This window comes from Leuciscus leuciscus (assembly GCF_965113295.1).
Source record: "Leuciscus leuciscus genome assembly, chromosome: 22".
Classification (NCBI taxonomy): Eukaryota; Metazoa; Chordata; class Actinopteri; order Cypriniformes; family Leuciscidae; genus Leuciscus; species Leuciscus leuciscus.
The window spans coordinates 15,912,085-15,926,070 of record NC_138746.1 but is presented as its reverse complement, the minus strand read 5'-3'; the positions used below and the strand labels follow the sequence as shown (position 1 = coordinate 15,926,070).

General features: G+C 35.6%; 1 protein-coding gene across 1 annotated transcript; it reads right to left on the bottom strand.

Annotated features, from left to right (window-relative positions):
• Positions 1 to 287: 287 nt before the first annotated feature.
• Positions 288 to 13,140, bottom strand: slc2a15a (solute carrier family 2 member 15a). Its single transcript, XM_082153041.1, has 12 exons — positions 12,878 to 13,140; positions 11,868 to 11,966; positions 10,233 to 10,393; positions 8,946 to 9,070; positions 8,715 to 8,860; positions 8,466 to 8,598; positions 7,399 to 7,586; positions 5,138 to 5,248; positions 4,057 to 4,158; positions 3,784 to 3,859; positions 1,992 to 2,119; positions 288 to 1,791 (listed from the first exon to the last, which is right to left on the bottom strand). Exons 1-12 carry the CDS (start codon positions 12,920 to 12,922, stop codon positions 1,537 to 1,539), a joined length of 1,569 nt encoding a protein of 522 aa, XP_082009167.1. The 5' UTR covers positions 12,923 to 13,140; the 3' UTR covers positions 288 to 1,536.
• Between the last annotated feature and the right edge of the window lie 846 nt (positions 13,141 to 13,986).

Below are 13,986 nucleotides of genomic sequence, written 5' to 3'. Positions count from 1 at the left end.
TAAATGCAGTAACGCAGCACCCTCCAAGAGTACCATATTAAAGGTGTCTCAAATGTGTATCTGAATATAAACTGCAGTACAGCTGTTTGGTATCCATAGGGGAAGGTGAGAGACTCTTCTTTTTAATTAAGCATTAAATCTGCCTCTTCAGTGAGTTAATGAAGCTCTTTTCTGACTGGCAAAGGCACTCTTTGGAAGAAACCAATGGTGTCTGTACTCAGATCCTGCTTTGTAAGCTTTTTTTCACTTCGCACCCTGATGTTCTCAATAAATGGGTTACCAAAGGCTCATTTAAAACACTTTTATTTGGTGTGTTATAAAGTTTTGAATACTATAAAAATATTTTTAGTACATGTGAGGTCAAATATAGTTATATCCATATAAATTAGATTGAAACTCAGATATAATATATAGATTATAAGATAATATATATATATATCCTTAATACACTATATTACCTTAATGTGGGGTCTGTAAGATTGTTTAATGTTTATGAAAGAAGTCACTTTGGCCCAAGTTGGCATTCATTTGATCAAAAATACAGTACAAAAACAGTAATATTAAAATAACTTTTTTTATATATATATATTTTAAACAGAAATGTATTCCTGCTTTGACAAATCTGAATTTTCAGCCATTAATCCAGTCTTCAGTGTCACATGATCATTCAGAAATCATTCTAATACGCTGATATTTTTTAGAGAGTTCAAAAGAACAGAATTTATAAAAAAATTGAAATCTTTTGTAGCATCATAAATGTCTTTGTCACTTTTGATCAATTGAATGCATTCTTGTTGAATACAAATTTTAATTTATTTTAAAACAACCTTACTGACCTTAAATTTTTTAATGGTAGTGTATACAGTACGTACTAATACACATTTACAACTGTAGCAGTATTCAAAATGACTGTAAATGAAAATCAACATTATTAAAACAAAGTTATATGTAAAATACCTGTGCAAGTTTGATCTCAGTGTATTTAAAGTTGCTACAGCAGTCTCTGATGAGGTGGTATGTTAGCACCTGAGCATTTCTAAATGATCCAATGCCATTTAACGCTCACAATGTGTGCAAGAGATCATTATATCAAGAGATCAACTATATACGATAAACATATGTATAAGGCCTATATATACATGAAGAAATTTCATAAACATGAAAAATAGTCCCAATAAAAAAAATCTAGCTTGTGATTTCAAAAGTTCTCAAGATCAATATACATGTTGCAATACATGTATATGTCATTGTCCTTGCACACAAAGTATCACAAAGCTCAGGATGTTTAAGCATCATAGCAAAACTAAATCTGATTCTGATCTGAATCCGATTCTGAAAACTAATTACAGCTCAGGTTTTGTTATAAGGAGGAATGGACCATCTTGCAGTCTGAGCCCATTGCGCATAAAAGTAATATTCACTAGGTGCATGACCGAGCCTTTCAGTCAGGCTTTTATTGGATGGATGATAATCGATATGATTAGAGTTGATCTAATCCCTAAACTTGTCTTATGCATTGTTTGCTTTCATTTGAGTTCAAGGACAGGAAGAAGAGCTGTCGAATTCAAGTGAACCATTCTCAAGTGATCCATATCCATTCATCTTTTTCAGTTTGAGCTGGTCTGGGTGAGTGAGGGCCTGGCTCTCTTCCACAGCCTCTTTAGTAGCAAACATCTGACTAATCTCTACAAACGTCTTATTTTTAGTTTCAGGAATAACAAAGTACACGTAGATGGCCACTGCCAGACACACGGAACAGAACACCAGATAGCAGTAGGACCCAGCAGACATCTGTAGCAGAGAAATAGGATGGAATGCAAACTAAGTTATTCCTTTTTAAAGCAGCTGAATTAAATGAAGATGATTGAATTTCACACTGATTGACTTTGACAAATGTTTTCAATGCACAAGGTGACCCCAATCCTGGAAAACCCTTTTCTGATTATACGCTGTGTACCCTTAGCTTCAACTGCGCTATATGAATACGATACCTGAAGGAACGGAAAGATGAAGCCGATGGTGAAGTTCGACATCCAGTTAAGAGACCCTCCCACGGTGTATGCGGCAGGACGATGGGATTGCTTGAAGAGCTCAGCGGTGATCAGGAACGGAACACCCGCTAAAACAGACACATCCGTATTAATGGTATATCATGACAGCATGTTTATTTTTCATGTTTAATAACCGAACTTCATGTCAGAGAAAAAGTACTGTGAAACCTAGAACTGTCATATTTTTTTAGCCTAATACAATGCATAAAAGCATAATATTATGAATGCACTTTTATGCACATGCATGTACGATCTGCTCTACTGTAGTGCAACAGTTCTTGGAGGGAGGATAATAAACTAGCTTTATGAAGAGCTCGTTATCTCAATATGCAGGAAGCAGAGATTGTTCCACTGCTTAAGTTCTAATCCCTTTTGGTTACAAGTGAAAAATAAGGAGGCACAAGGTGTTATTTCAAATGTAATGAATTCAGGAACAAGCCAAGCGATGGCTTCATTATTTGTGCGTGATAATTGCAGCAGGAGGCATGCTGCAGTTAAATTGATAAGGAACTCTGCTTGTAATTCATTGTTCATGCAAGATTTTGTCTTAAAAAGCCATATTCATCATTGTTTATGAACAATGAGCCATAAAAAATCCTAATTAAAGACGTAATTACACCGATTGAGACTGGGGCCTGAGAATGAATTATAGATTTTGGAGTTGGGTTGGATAATGCATCAACTCAGTAAAGCACTTCTAGTCTCATTCATCACTGTAGCAGAGCTACTCCTCTCTGTTCTTATTGTGCGCATAAACTATGATTCTCATGCTCATTCAGCACTAATAGAGGGAAGTACACACTTTAACTTTCATACTTTGATCTTCGAAACTCTTTAAAATGCCAATATCTTCTCAACAGTACAATTTATCATCACTATATCAATTTAATGTAATTCGGTCTAGATTTCTAAGATATCTGCACACTATTATCTGTTCTGTCTAACAATAACAAAATATTTTTAAATGAAAAAAATGTGATTCACGATCACACATTTTTGTGTAAACTAAGAAACTCAATAAATCTGTATTGGAACAATGTATCTTCAATGTGCTTACAGAAAAGTATATTTTCATACATTTTTGATGTAACATCTAAGTTAGTATTGTTGTTGTTTTTAAATAATAATTTCAATCAAATTTTTTTTTTAAGTTAAAAAAATATGTAAAATACAATGTAAAAAAAAATCTCTTAATGGATTAATAATGTTAAATAGCATTAATCCTACTGAATTTGGGTGAACAATGTTTATTAAATACTTAATGTTTATTGAAATACATAAATAACAAGTATAATATATATACTAACAAGTATACATAAATAAAAATAAATAATACATATAATAAAAACAAATACATTTGAAACTACTTATTTCTGAAAGTTTGAAAGTTGTTAAACTATTCTGAACAGATAAAATGTAAACATATGGAAAATATGGACAAAATATAATGTCTTTGTAAAATGAATATACTGTATATGACAACACCATCTAATTCTCAAACATATATTGAGGTCTAAGCTCTTGCTTTTCAAAATTCTTCCCCCAGGTGTCGCTATTTCACTATTTGAAGACGTCATCTGGGAATTCAGGGTCAAAGAGCAGGCAACTACTCATCCAATTGAAGCAGTGCTTTACTGAATAGGTCTGAGCATGACTTAAGGTGATGTAACCATGCAGATTACTTTAGATGTAGATTAAAAGAAGAAAGGGTGAGAGACACAAAAAAGCTCACCTGGTCCAATACAGAACCCAGCGATTATACCCACCACACACCCCACACTCACATATTTCATGAAAGGCACATGTATCTGAAAATATGATAATAGGAAATGGTGATTAAATGATGTAAAGATAATAAAAATGTGATAAATCAATCACATGAAAAATAACGACACTCTAGCTTGTCCAAATATTTGCTAAGAGTTATTTCAAAGGGCAGTGCAATTTAAATTTAATTCAGGTTAGATTTAAGTATTTTTCACTTTATTAATTATGTTTTACTTACTTGAAGAATGAGAGACAATGTTATCCCAGCACAACAAATTCCCATGACACCAAAACCTCCAATTATCAATGGCCTTCGCCCAAGACGCTCAATGGTGAAACACTGAAGGAAAAACAAGAGATGTAATGTGGATGTTCACAATAGGCACTTCCTTTTTGTCTCGATCAGATTAATCAGTAACTGCTGTCTTGAAAGGATGGCTTTTGGTGATTTTTTGAAAGCAAATGTTGTAAAAGCATAAAGTGGAACCCTGTTTTTTCATTAAATGCTGCTAAAATTGAGCGCTAAAGCTGTGCACTGTTGACTTAAAGGCGGGTGAAGCTGACATAAGAATGAATAGCTGTAATTTTATAACCAATCTCTAGCGTTCCTCTTGTGTGCCATTCGCCTCCCGAGTGAAGGCCAATTGACACTGACAGCAATGAGTTCTTCTGACTAACAGTGTGCCTCTTTCTCTCCGGTTGCTGCTGGTGCATCACTAAATCCTGGCTAAGCGACGCAACTGGGAGAGAGCAAGAGGACTGTATCTGGCCTTCATTACAGCTCTGAGATGTGACCCAAGGAAGGAGGCGGCAAAAACAAGACACATCACTCACTCTAACGCTCATCTTATACAGTGTTTTTTTATGAGTGTCAAAGCAGAAAAATACACAACGTGAGCTGAGAAAGATTGAGGGCAAAGCTAAATGAAAATGATTGAGATATGAAAAGACGTTCTTTCTCAAATGTAGCAACTCTAGTGTAGTAATAGACCAAGTGATGTCTAATAAACTATTTTGTGTCACTATATAACCTTGTCAGATAGTCTTTTTCCACTATCAATAATTGAAACAGACAATTTTCACATTCGACTCTGTGAACGAATCGGTAGATTATGAAAACTCACCCCTATGGGGCCTTCAATAATCTCTATAGCTTCAGTTCCTACAGTGGTGTACTATATCTAATCATTCTTAAAACAAAATAAATTTACACAAGAAGCAAAATCATACAAGATATTTAGAGATTGTTATATGATTGATATATACTGATTTAAGTTTTTTTTATGTTTATGAAATATTCCATGTTTATGAAAACTCACCCCTATGAGGCCTGCAACGATCTCTATAGCTCCAGTTCCTACAGTGGTGTACTGGATCTCAGGGGCTGGGATTCCAGCGTTCTCAAAGATGTCGTTGGTGTAAAACCAGATCTGGGGAGAACATGAGAAGGTAAGTGGAAGGATAGTGATTTTGGCTTGTACAGGTGGCATATCGTGACTGCGAGCGGTTACGGCATACAACACTTTAGATTCAATTTGAGAGCTGGAGGGCTGTGTGTGAGGTTAGGCAGGGGGGTAATCAGAGAGAACACAGACGGTTTGAGAGCTGCTGGGACTGCAGAGGACACTCACGGCCTGCCTCTCTCCTGCTGCTCAAGCAGAAGTCAGCCAAGACTCACCACCTGTCAGCCCCATTTACACTGAATACACACACAGACGCTCACAGGGTCACCTGCCACCTAAGGGCCCTACAGTCAATGTCATTTAATATTCAAATTTGATATCAAAACCCCATAGGGCAAACCTGGATAGTCCTACTTGGATTTGACATCAGCAGTTCAAGACTATGTTTTGGGGAATTAAAGTTACTATGAATTTGCAAAAGAGGCTCAGAGAGTTTTTAAGTACACTTAAAATAGTTAAAAAGACAATACTGATATTTTAGCTTTGCAGCCATATGAAACTGTAAGGATATGCTGTTCTATTGTCCAGCAAGCAATTTTTATTTATTTATTTCATAATAACCTCTGTAAAGGCCAGGCTAACTGAATAATGCAAGTCACACACATCGTCATGGTCTGGAACTCCTCAAAAAATTTTTTTCTTCTTCCAGAATCAGTGGAATGATTGTCAATGTCAGTAAATGAATTAAACTGATGAATCGCCATCAAAAGCCTTTGTGAGGTTTTAAAATTAGATGAGATGAACACATGGCAGAAATAGAAATTGCGATTTGACAAAGTCCAGATGGAATCTGCAGACTTTTTTTCTGCATTTTTTCTACTTATTTTGGGAGATAATCTGTGGAATTCTTCAGAATCTGATGTGTTAAACACAGCTGAGAAGTGTCAAATTAGCCAACATCAAATGAATGATTTAATGAACAAAAAGCAAGGAGTGAGGAATATGTATAACTTTTCGAATGAGATCTGGGCTCACGGATTCTGTGTGGGCCTGGTAATGAGCTCTCTATTGGTCATTATCCTCATTATTACATGAACAATTAGTCTGCCACCAACAACATTTCAGGGCAATAATACAATTAAAAGACATTTTTTTAAAAACAATTAAAACTAATAATTCTACAGCATGTCACACTGGTAAAACCTTTAAATGTGATGCTAGAAAGCTTTGCACAGTTCCTTTGGGAGAAGATCTTTAACAGCACATTGTGTTTTTGCTGAGATGCATCAGAATTCTTATTCATAACCCTGATTCTGGTCATAATACAGATGCCATAAAAGAGCTATACAGAGGCAAGTTTAAAGGGACGGTGTCAGCTGACAGGTGTCAACTTCAAAACTATACCATCAAACTACTACTAAGAAAAAGAAAAGCTATCCTTTTCTGGAATCACAAGCTAATAGTTAAATTGTTAGCCCTGATTTAAAGGGGAACGTTTATATATCAAAAAAGATCTGCCAAATCACCATAATCACCCTTTTAACGATGTAACAATTAAAAAATACATCTAATTTGCTTGAATAATAGCTTATATTTATTGCTGTAGCAGAGTAGTGCAATTTAGATTCCATAAACATTCCATGAATTTTTTTATTTTTTTATTTGTTAAGCTCTGATGGATAAAGAGTGAGGTTTATGTCAGCTCTGTCCTCTTAATCATCTGAATAATTAATCTGCAGTTAAGTATTTTAAAAAGGAAATTCGCCTTTTCTGATGAATACAGAAATGAGGGCTCTTTAGCCACTTTAAATTCTGGCCCATAGCCAATGTTCTGCTGCACAGGTTGAACTCACTTTAGGGGCTGTTTTGGATCCTTGTGAATGGGGATTGTTTTGAAAATGGTGTGATCTGTACGTGGGAAACTCAAAGTAAAAACTTCTCCATTTTAATCATATCATTGTTGTGTAAATGTACCCTTAGTTTCCTGCTTTTTATTTGATGTTGGAAGAAATTTTGTGAGGCTTTAGAGGCTTAATACTCGCCATACCCAGATCCTGTCACTGTTCACTGTGTTCATATCATCACCTTTCTATTACAGGGAAGGAGCAGGTTCAACATGCAATCTCAAAACATGCAGTGTAGTCAGCTCTACATGTAAACCAGCATGTTAACCTTACCGCATCAATGCCAGACAGCTGCATACCGATGTTGATGACCACAACAGACAGGACCTGCCAGCGAACTGTTTGGTCCAGTAGTAGCTGCCAGACAGACACGGTCTCAACTGAGGAGAGAGAGCGTTGCTCCTCCTGCATCTCCTCTATCTCTGCTTGTATGTTGCATTTGGTTCTGTACCATTTCAAGGCTGTACCAACAAAGAGAACACAAGATATTGGTTTAATCTTTATTATATCAAAGATTTAACATGAGGTGCCTTTTTTGTCACTGTACCATATCCCAGTCATACCATTCCCACCACATACCCAACTTAAGCATGACCCATGAACAACATAAAACAAATAATACATACACTGTAATACTCATCTCATGGCAACAATCACCCTCCTACATGTCAATGAAAGAATGTGTGCCTATACTGCAAAATAATAATTTCTTAATCAGAATTTTGTCTTATTTTCCAGTAAAAATATCTCATCACCCTTAAAACAAAATAAATTAACTCGAGATATTAAGACTATCAGAACATGTTGATTTAAGTTTATTTTATCCCATTGTTTGTTATTTTTTAAGCAAATTAAAAAAAAAAAATATATAGAAATTTATATAAAAATATAGTAACACTTTATTTTACAGTGTCCTTACCATAGTAATAACAGTAAATTATGCATAATTACATGCAACTAACCCTCAACCAAATCCTAATCCTACCCTAACCCTATACTAAGTACATGTAGTTGCTTGATATTACTCAGTACTTAAATATATAATTACACTACAACAATGACACCTTAAAATAAAGTGTAACCAAATATATAATGAATATATTTTCAATATATTTGATTAGATTTATGCTTTAAAAATGCCAGTGTGGTAAGAAAAATAAACTCAGTTCAAAATCAAGACAAAAATATTGATTAATAAGTTGATCTATTGCATATGTTTTTTTTTATTTAAATTTATGGTAGATTTGATGGTTGAATAGGATTACGCCATCAATAGAGAGATTCATCTTTTGAAATATACCTAAATGCCTCAAATTCTTACTCAAAATAATTTCTCTCACCAGTGATAGTGGCATGAACATTGTGCTTCTCAATCAACAGGTAGCGTGGACTTTCTGGAAACCACGGTAACAACATCAGCTGGATAAAGGTAGGGACAACCACAAGAGAGAGAAACAGTGGCCAGTGCTCCTCCTGTCAAGAAAAAAAGCACAAATTAAGACAGAATGCTGAACTCTATTTCATAACTTTTATGAAAATGTAACTGTATGATGTTTAATAGATTATAGAAGTTAAGTATGCTGTTGCACCTTCCCCAAAAGTTCATGCAGGCCCAAGATTTGAGCTGAGAAAACCCCAGCACAAATGAAAATGCTGGGCACGAGCCCCAGGAAGCCTCTCAGGTTTTTGGGAGCGATCTCTCCAAGGTACATGGGCACCACGCTAAGAGAGATACCTGGAAGATGGAGATGAGGAAAGCATATCAGAGTCCATTCATGTCTTATTTTGCTATACATGATTTTTTTTCAGTTGGGACATACCTGAATGTATTCCTGTGACAAAACGACCAAAGATGACCATTTCGGGCGAGCTGCAGATCCTGCTGAATCCCATGAAAGATGCTGCTATGAACACCAGTACAGTGGAGTTTACCACTGTTCCTTTCCTGCAAAAGCAAATCTTGTGAAGTCCTGCTCTGGCACTGCTCATTAAGCTAGGACAGTCATGCTTGATCTCCGGACACCTGGGAGTTTAACTATCAAAACCAGATAACTGATGTTCCATGACAGTGCTGCTGGGTGAAATAGCTGCATTCCTTGATTAGTTCTATCAAGTTGTAAACTTTCCCCCTGATTTACAGACGGCTGCACCGTGTTCTGCGTTATGATCACCTTACTGCTATAAAACATTTTGCTGGACTGAAATTGATTAGAACAATAAATAGGATCATGAATCATCGTCTTTCATTTGCATTTAAATGTCTGCAGTCAAATCTTGTGGCGCCACTCATAGACACTCAGAACAGACTAGACAGGAGAACTTCCAGACTCCTTGGAGAGCACGAAATAAAAGTGTAAGCTATGGCTAACATAGTGCACATAGTTAGAAACTGGTTAATTAAACAGTTTTGTCACTATACAATAATTCTACATGCTGCCACAGATATAAAAATTCTGGCTGTGGCCATAAAAAAAAATTCAGTCATTATTTACTCATCCTGATTTTGTTCCAAACCTATCTGACTGGGGGGCTGGATTTGAATAATGTACTAGTAGCTCATTTCCACACAATTACAAAGAATGCAGACAGAAGCATTCAAGCTTCAAAAAGGACAGAAAGCATCATAAAGTACCATAAAAGTGGTCCCAAGACAGAGCTATTGTTTGGCATCAGAAGACTTGGAATATAAATCACACGGACAACTTTTATGATACTTTCATTGTGCTTTTGTCTTGTTTTTTAAGCTCCATATTCTCCATTCACTGTAATTGCATTGAAAATCGACCAGTGTGTTGTTCAAAATTAGTGTTCCATGGAATAAGTCAGTCATTCAACAACATTTTGAGTAAATGATGATAGCATTTTTATTTTTGGTTGAACTAATCAGGAACAAAGATGTCCGGAGCCTAGTGGACTGAACAAAATGTCTGCTCTTTTCCAGAGTACAAACAAGGCCATGGCAAAGTCATTCAGTGCTGTCAGAGAGGTCAGGTGGGGTGACAGATGAGAAAGAATATACCTCGGTGGCCTTGACACTCAGAGGAATTTCTGGTAGAGAGACCAGTGACCACACAATGCCAGATGTTATGGGTCTCCTCCTGACTTACCTTCCAAATTTGGTGACCAGTGTGCCCACCATCAAAGAGCCGACCAGGCCTCCAATCGCAAACACAGAAACGGTGAGAGAATACATGAGCGTCAGGGCCTCCTCGTTTAGTCCAGTTCCATTACGACTTACCACTGTACGGTTATAGAAGTCTTTAATGTACTGTGAGAGACAGGGAAATGGAGAGACAGAGAGAAACAGAGAAATTAAAGCAAATATTTCACAAAAAAATCCTGTTAGCATTTACTCTTCGCCATACTGTTGAAAAACCGTTGGGCATCCTTTTCAGTGGAATTTTTGAATACTATTTTGGTTTTTACCTTGTATTGTAAGGTAAACTACAAAATAAAAAATAAAAATAACTATAAAAGTTTCATAATAGTAGTCCATATGTCCCGTGAGAAGAACTTCATCGCCTGAAGAAAGCAAGTATGTTTCGAATGTCATGATAGTGATTTTACTTTTGGGTGAAGGTGAACTATTCTGTAAATTATATTATTATTATTATTATCTATATATATATATATTTTTTTTACATATACATCACTGTCAGATTCAATTCATGTACAGAGATGCATCATGACCAGCCATTCCAAATTTCAACAACTTTTCATATTTCAAGCTTCTGTTCAGTGAGACACACCTATCTACATGGACTTACAAGCCTCTGTTTCGTAAAAAGCTCTTCTCTCTCTCTTTCATTCTATGTCACTCACTCACTTTTCTGCAGCACATAGGCCTACTTTAAGGTCACAGTCTAATTTAATTACAGTTTATGTACCTTTTCTTTTCCCATTACAAATGAACTCAAGCTTGGACACTGCAGTACCATTTAATAGACTTGGGAGGACACCAGTATTTCAATTTTTCTCAACTGAACTAAAACTGAGTTTAAAAAAAATCTAGATTACCGATAACATTGATTTAGCTTCTGCTTCAAAAAAATAAAATAAAATAAAAATTATAACCATTTCAGCAGTAATTTTTGTATTTCTGTTTGAATCCTCTTCATTAGCATGTGATGTTCCAAGAAAAACAGCACAAAACAAAGCCACTTAAGTAGGGTATATAACAGCCAGTCAGGAGACCAGACAGGAAAATTTAAATATTTTCATCATTAACAGGCTAATGGGGCAGGGCAAATAGGTCCCTACTTATATACATGAAGAGCTGCTAGAGGCAACCACTGCAGAACAAAATGCCTGACAAGCCAAGATGAACAAATAACATCTAACTGAGTCATCTATAAAATATTAAAATAAGGCATCAACACTTTTTTTCTTCAAGTTTATGGAGAAAGCCTAAGGAGATTATATATATACACATACTTATATTATATATTAAATATACAGTTATATTAATACTTATATTATCCCACAATTCCTTCAATTTAATTTTACAAACTACAACAAAAATGTCTAGAATGCATAAAATTGTGTTAAATCAACATTCTCTGAGATCTTGCGTAAGTAGAGACTCTGTTCAGGCCACTTTGTTTATTCTAACATGACATGCATCTCTCTGCGGGAAGACACTTTTTTTGTGATGAATGGAAATGTATTGGTTATGTTGTCTACTGTTTTTCAACTGCTCAAGTTTTTCAATCAAGGTATTGAGTATGTAAATGAGCTCTTACCCCAGCAGGAGAGTTAACCACAGCTAAGTTGTATCCATAGAGCATTGAGCTACCAAAGGAGGTCAGGAAAGCCACTGCCAGCAGAGATGAGGTAAGATGCTATTAAAAAGAAAAGAGCAAATATGTATGGACCATGAGCTGTAATTTTCCTCATTTTTTCCTTAAAGCAGCAAACTATCTCTGTTGTTTCTTTAGTTTTTCTTAAAAAAAATTAAAAAAAACCTTTGAAAGAAACTATGAGCACATGAAGACCTGATGATATAGAATCACATTCATGAGTAATCTCAGACATTCTTAGTGTGTTTTGGAAGAACTAAATCAGAAATGAAACAATTATTGACTTTTCTTTAAATTCAGATATATATTGCTAATTACATAACAGGATTACATTAAATGCATGTGGCACACATGTTTAGTGTTTTATAAACAAATATATTTAAGTTTAAAAACATTCTATTCTATTCTATTCTATTCTATTGATCTTAAAATGTTGGGGCATAGTTTAGGTCAGATGAGGAGAGAATAGCTTTCTCATAGTGTGACTTCAGTGGTCGTTACACTTCAGATCATGAGTGGAAAACTTAATTTGTTCCACTAAGTGGTCAGATGCAGTTGCTTATGTATAGTCGAAGTTGTTGAGAAAATGTCTTGTGACATTAACTTAATGGCTTTTCTTTGTTCTACACACAAATCTACTACACACTGTTTTTCTTACAAAAGAAAAACGTGACACTAAAGATTACATTAAATATTATTGATATTACAATACATTTTAAAAACTATTAACGTTATTACAAAACCTTAATCAACCAAACTTCAACGACCTACTAAAATAAACTTTAATAAAGTATTCTGCTATTTGAGGCATATATGACAATCAGAATACGGTTTAAAAGGATGATAAGACAACTAGAACGAAAACAAATAAGTTAGGAGAGGTTACAAAACATAGGCCTACTCATATTTATAACAAAATAACACAATTTAAAGTAATAAAATAGTCTACTTACCGACGTTATTTTGCCTGGACTCGTAATTAACACTTCTTCGGCCATTTTAAAGTTGTTTATAGGCTACAAGACTTCTTGAGATAAACCGTGTGAGTTAAGTTTAGTTAGTTACTACTGGCCGTCTTTTAGGGCTACCGGCTTCTCCACCGACTTCATCTTTCGAAATGAAGGTGTGGTCATAGCGGACATGAGGGTGTGGTCACACTGGATTGACAGCCAAAACATCGTATGATTGACAGCGAGGCGGCCGCTCATCTCATCTGTCCGGTCCTGTCCTGTCCTCCTGCACGCGCGCTTCCCGCGCTGCACTTCCGACCTGAAGGCGCGAGTCTCTTAACAAGGCCAAGCTTGTACAATCACATGACAGTCAGCAACGTGATTCCTGCTGAAATCAATTAGCTAAGTGAATTTACAAGGTCTGCGCTCACTAGAATGATGGAACTACGGAGAATCATATAGTAAGTAATCCAAAAAGACAGCACGGGGAGCAACAAGGCGATATTCATAAACGGTTTGGTGTATCAATCGATTTAGAATAGATGAGTAGGCTACATAAGCGTTATTGAATGCCACTAGTGTCAATTCATAAACTCAATGAGGAGATAATTTTTTTTATATATATATATAGATATAGGTCTGGCAGGCATGTGACGCTCACTTTTTCTGATAGAATAATTCCTGATGGTTAAAGTCGGCATGAAATGAAAATTCACCTATCTATTTTCTAAAAAAAATGTTATAGATGTTGAACAATTAATTTGTGCATATTATGTTTTAGCATGTTTTTTTTTTCTCTATTTTTTGGGGGAGTAATGTTTAAGCAAAATGTCATTATTGGGACTTCCAGTAAAAATAACCGCTGAACCCTTGGCACTGCCCGTTTATATACTGTCTATGGGCACTGCAAGCTCGCGTTCATCCGCATCCATTTTGAATACAACGGCCACATTTCAAAATCCAATCAACAACCGATCAGCCGATACATAGAAGTCCCCGCTTTACATTTTTCTTTTTCAATTATGTGTTGGGTGGGTGTACAACAATACAGAGCAAAAGATCTGTCACTATTGCCATTTCATAGCGACTTTAAGTCCTGTCCTATATCTTTT

Bases quoted from the DNA above. Each gene is read 5' to 3' on its own strand.
- slc2a15a (XM_082153041.1), bottom strand. From the start codon at position 12,922: ATGGCCGAAGAAGTGTTAATTACGAGTCCAGGCAAAATAACGTCG. The intron at 3,860-4,056 runs GTAAGTAAAACA...TCATATTTTCAG, and splicing joins CATTGTCTCTCATTCTTCAA to ATACATGTGCCTTTCATGAA. The intron at 1,792-1,991 runs GTATCGTATTCA...TCTCTGCTACAG, and splicing joins TCATCTTTCCGTTCCTTCAG to ATGTCTGCTGGGTCCTACTG.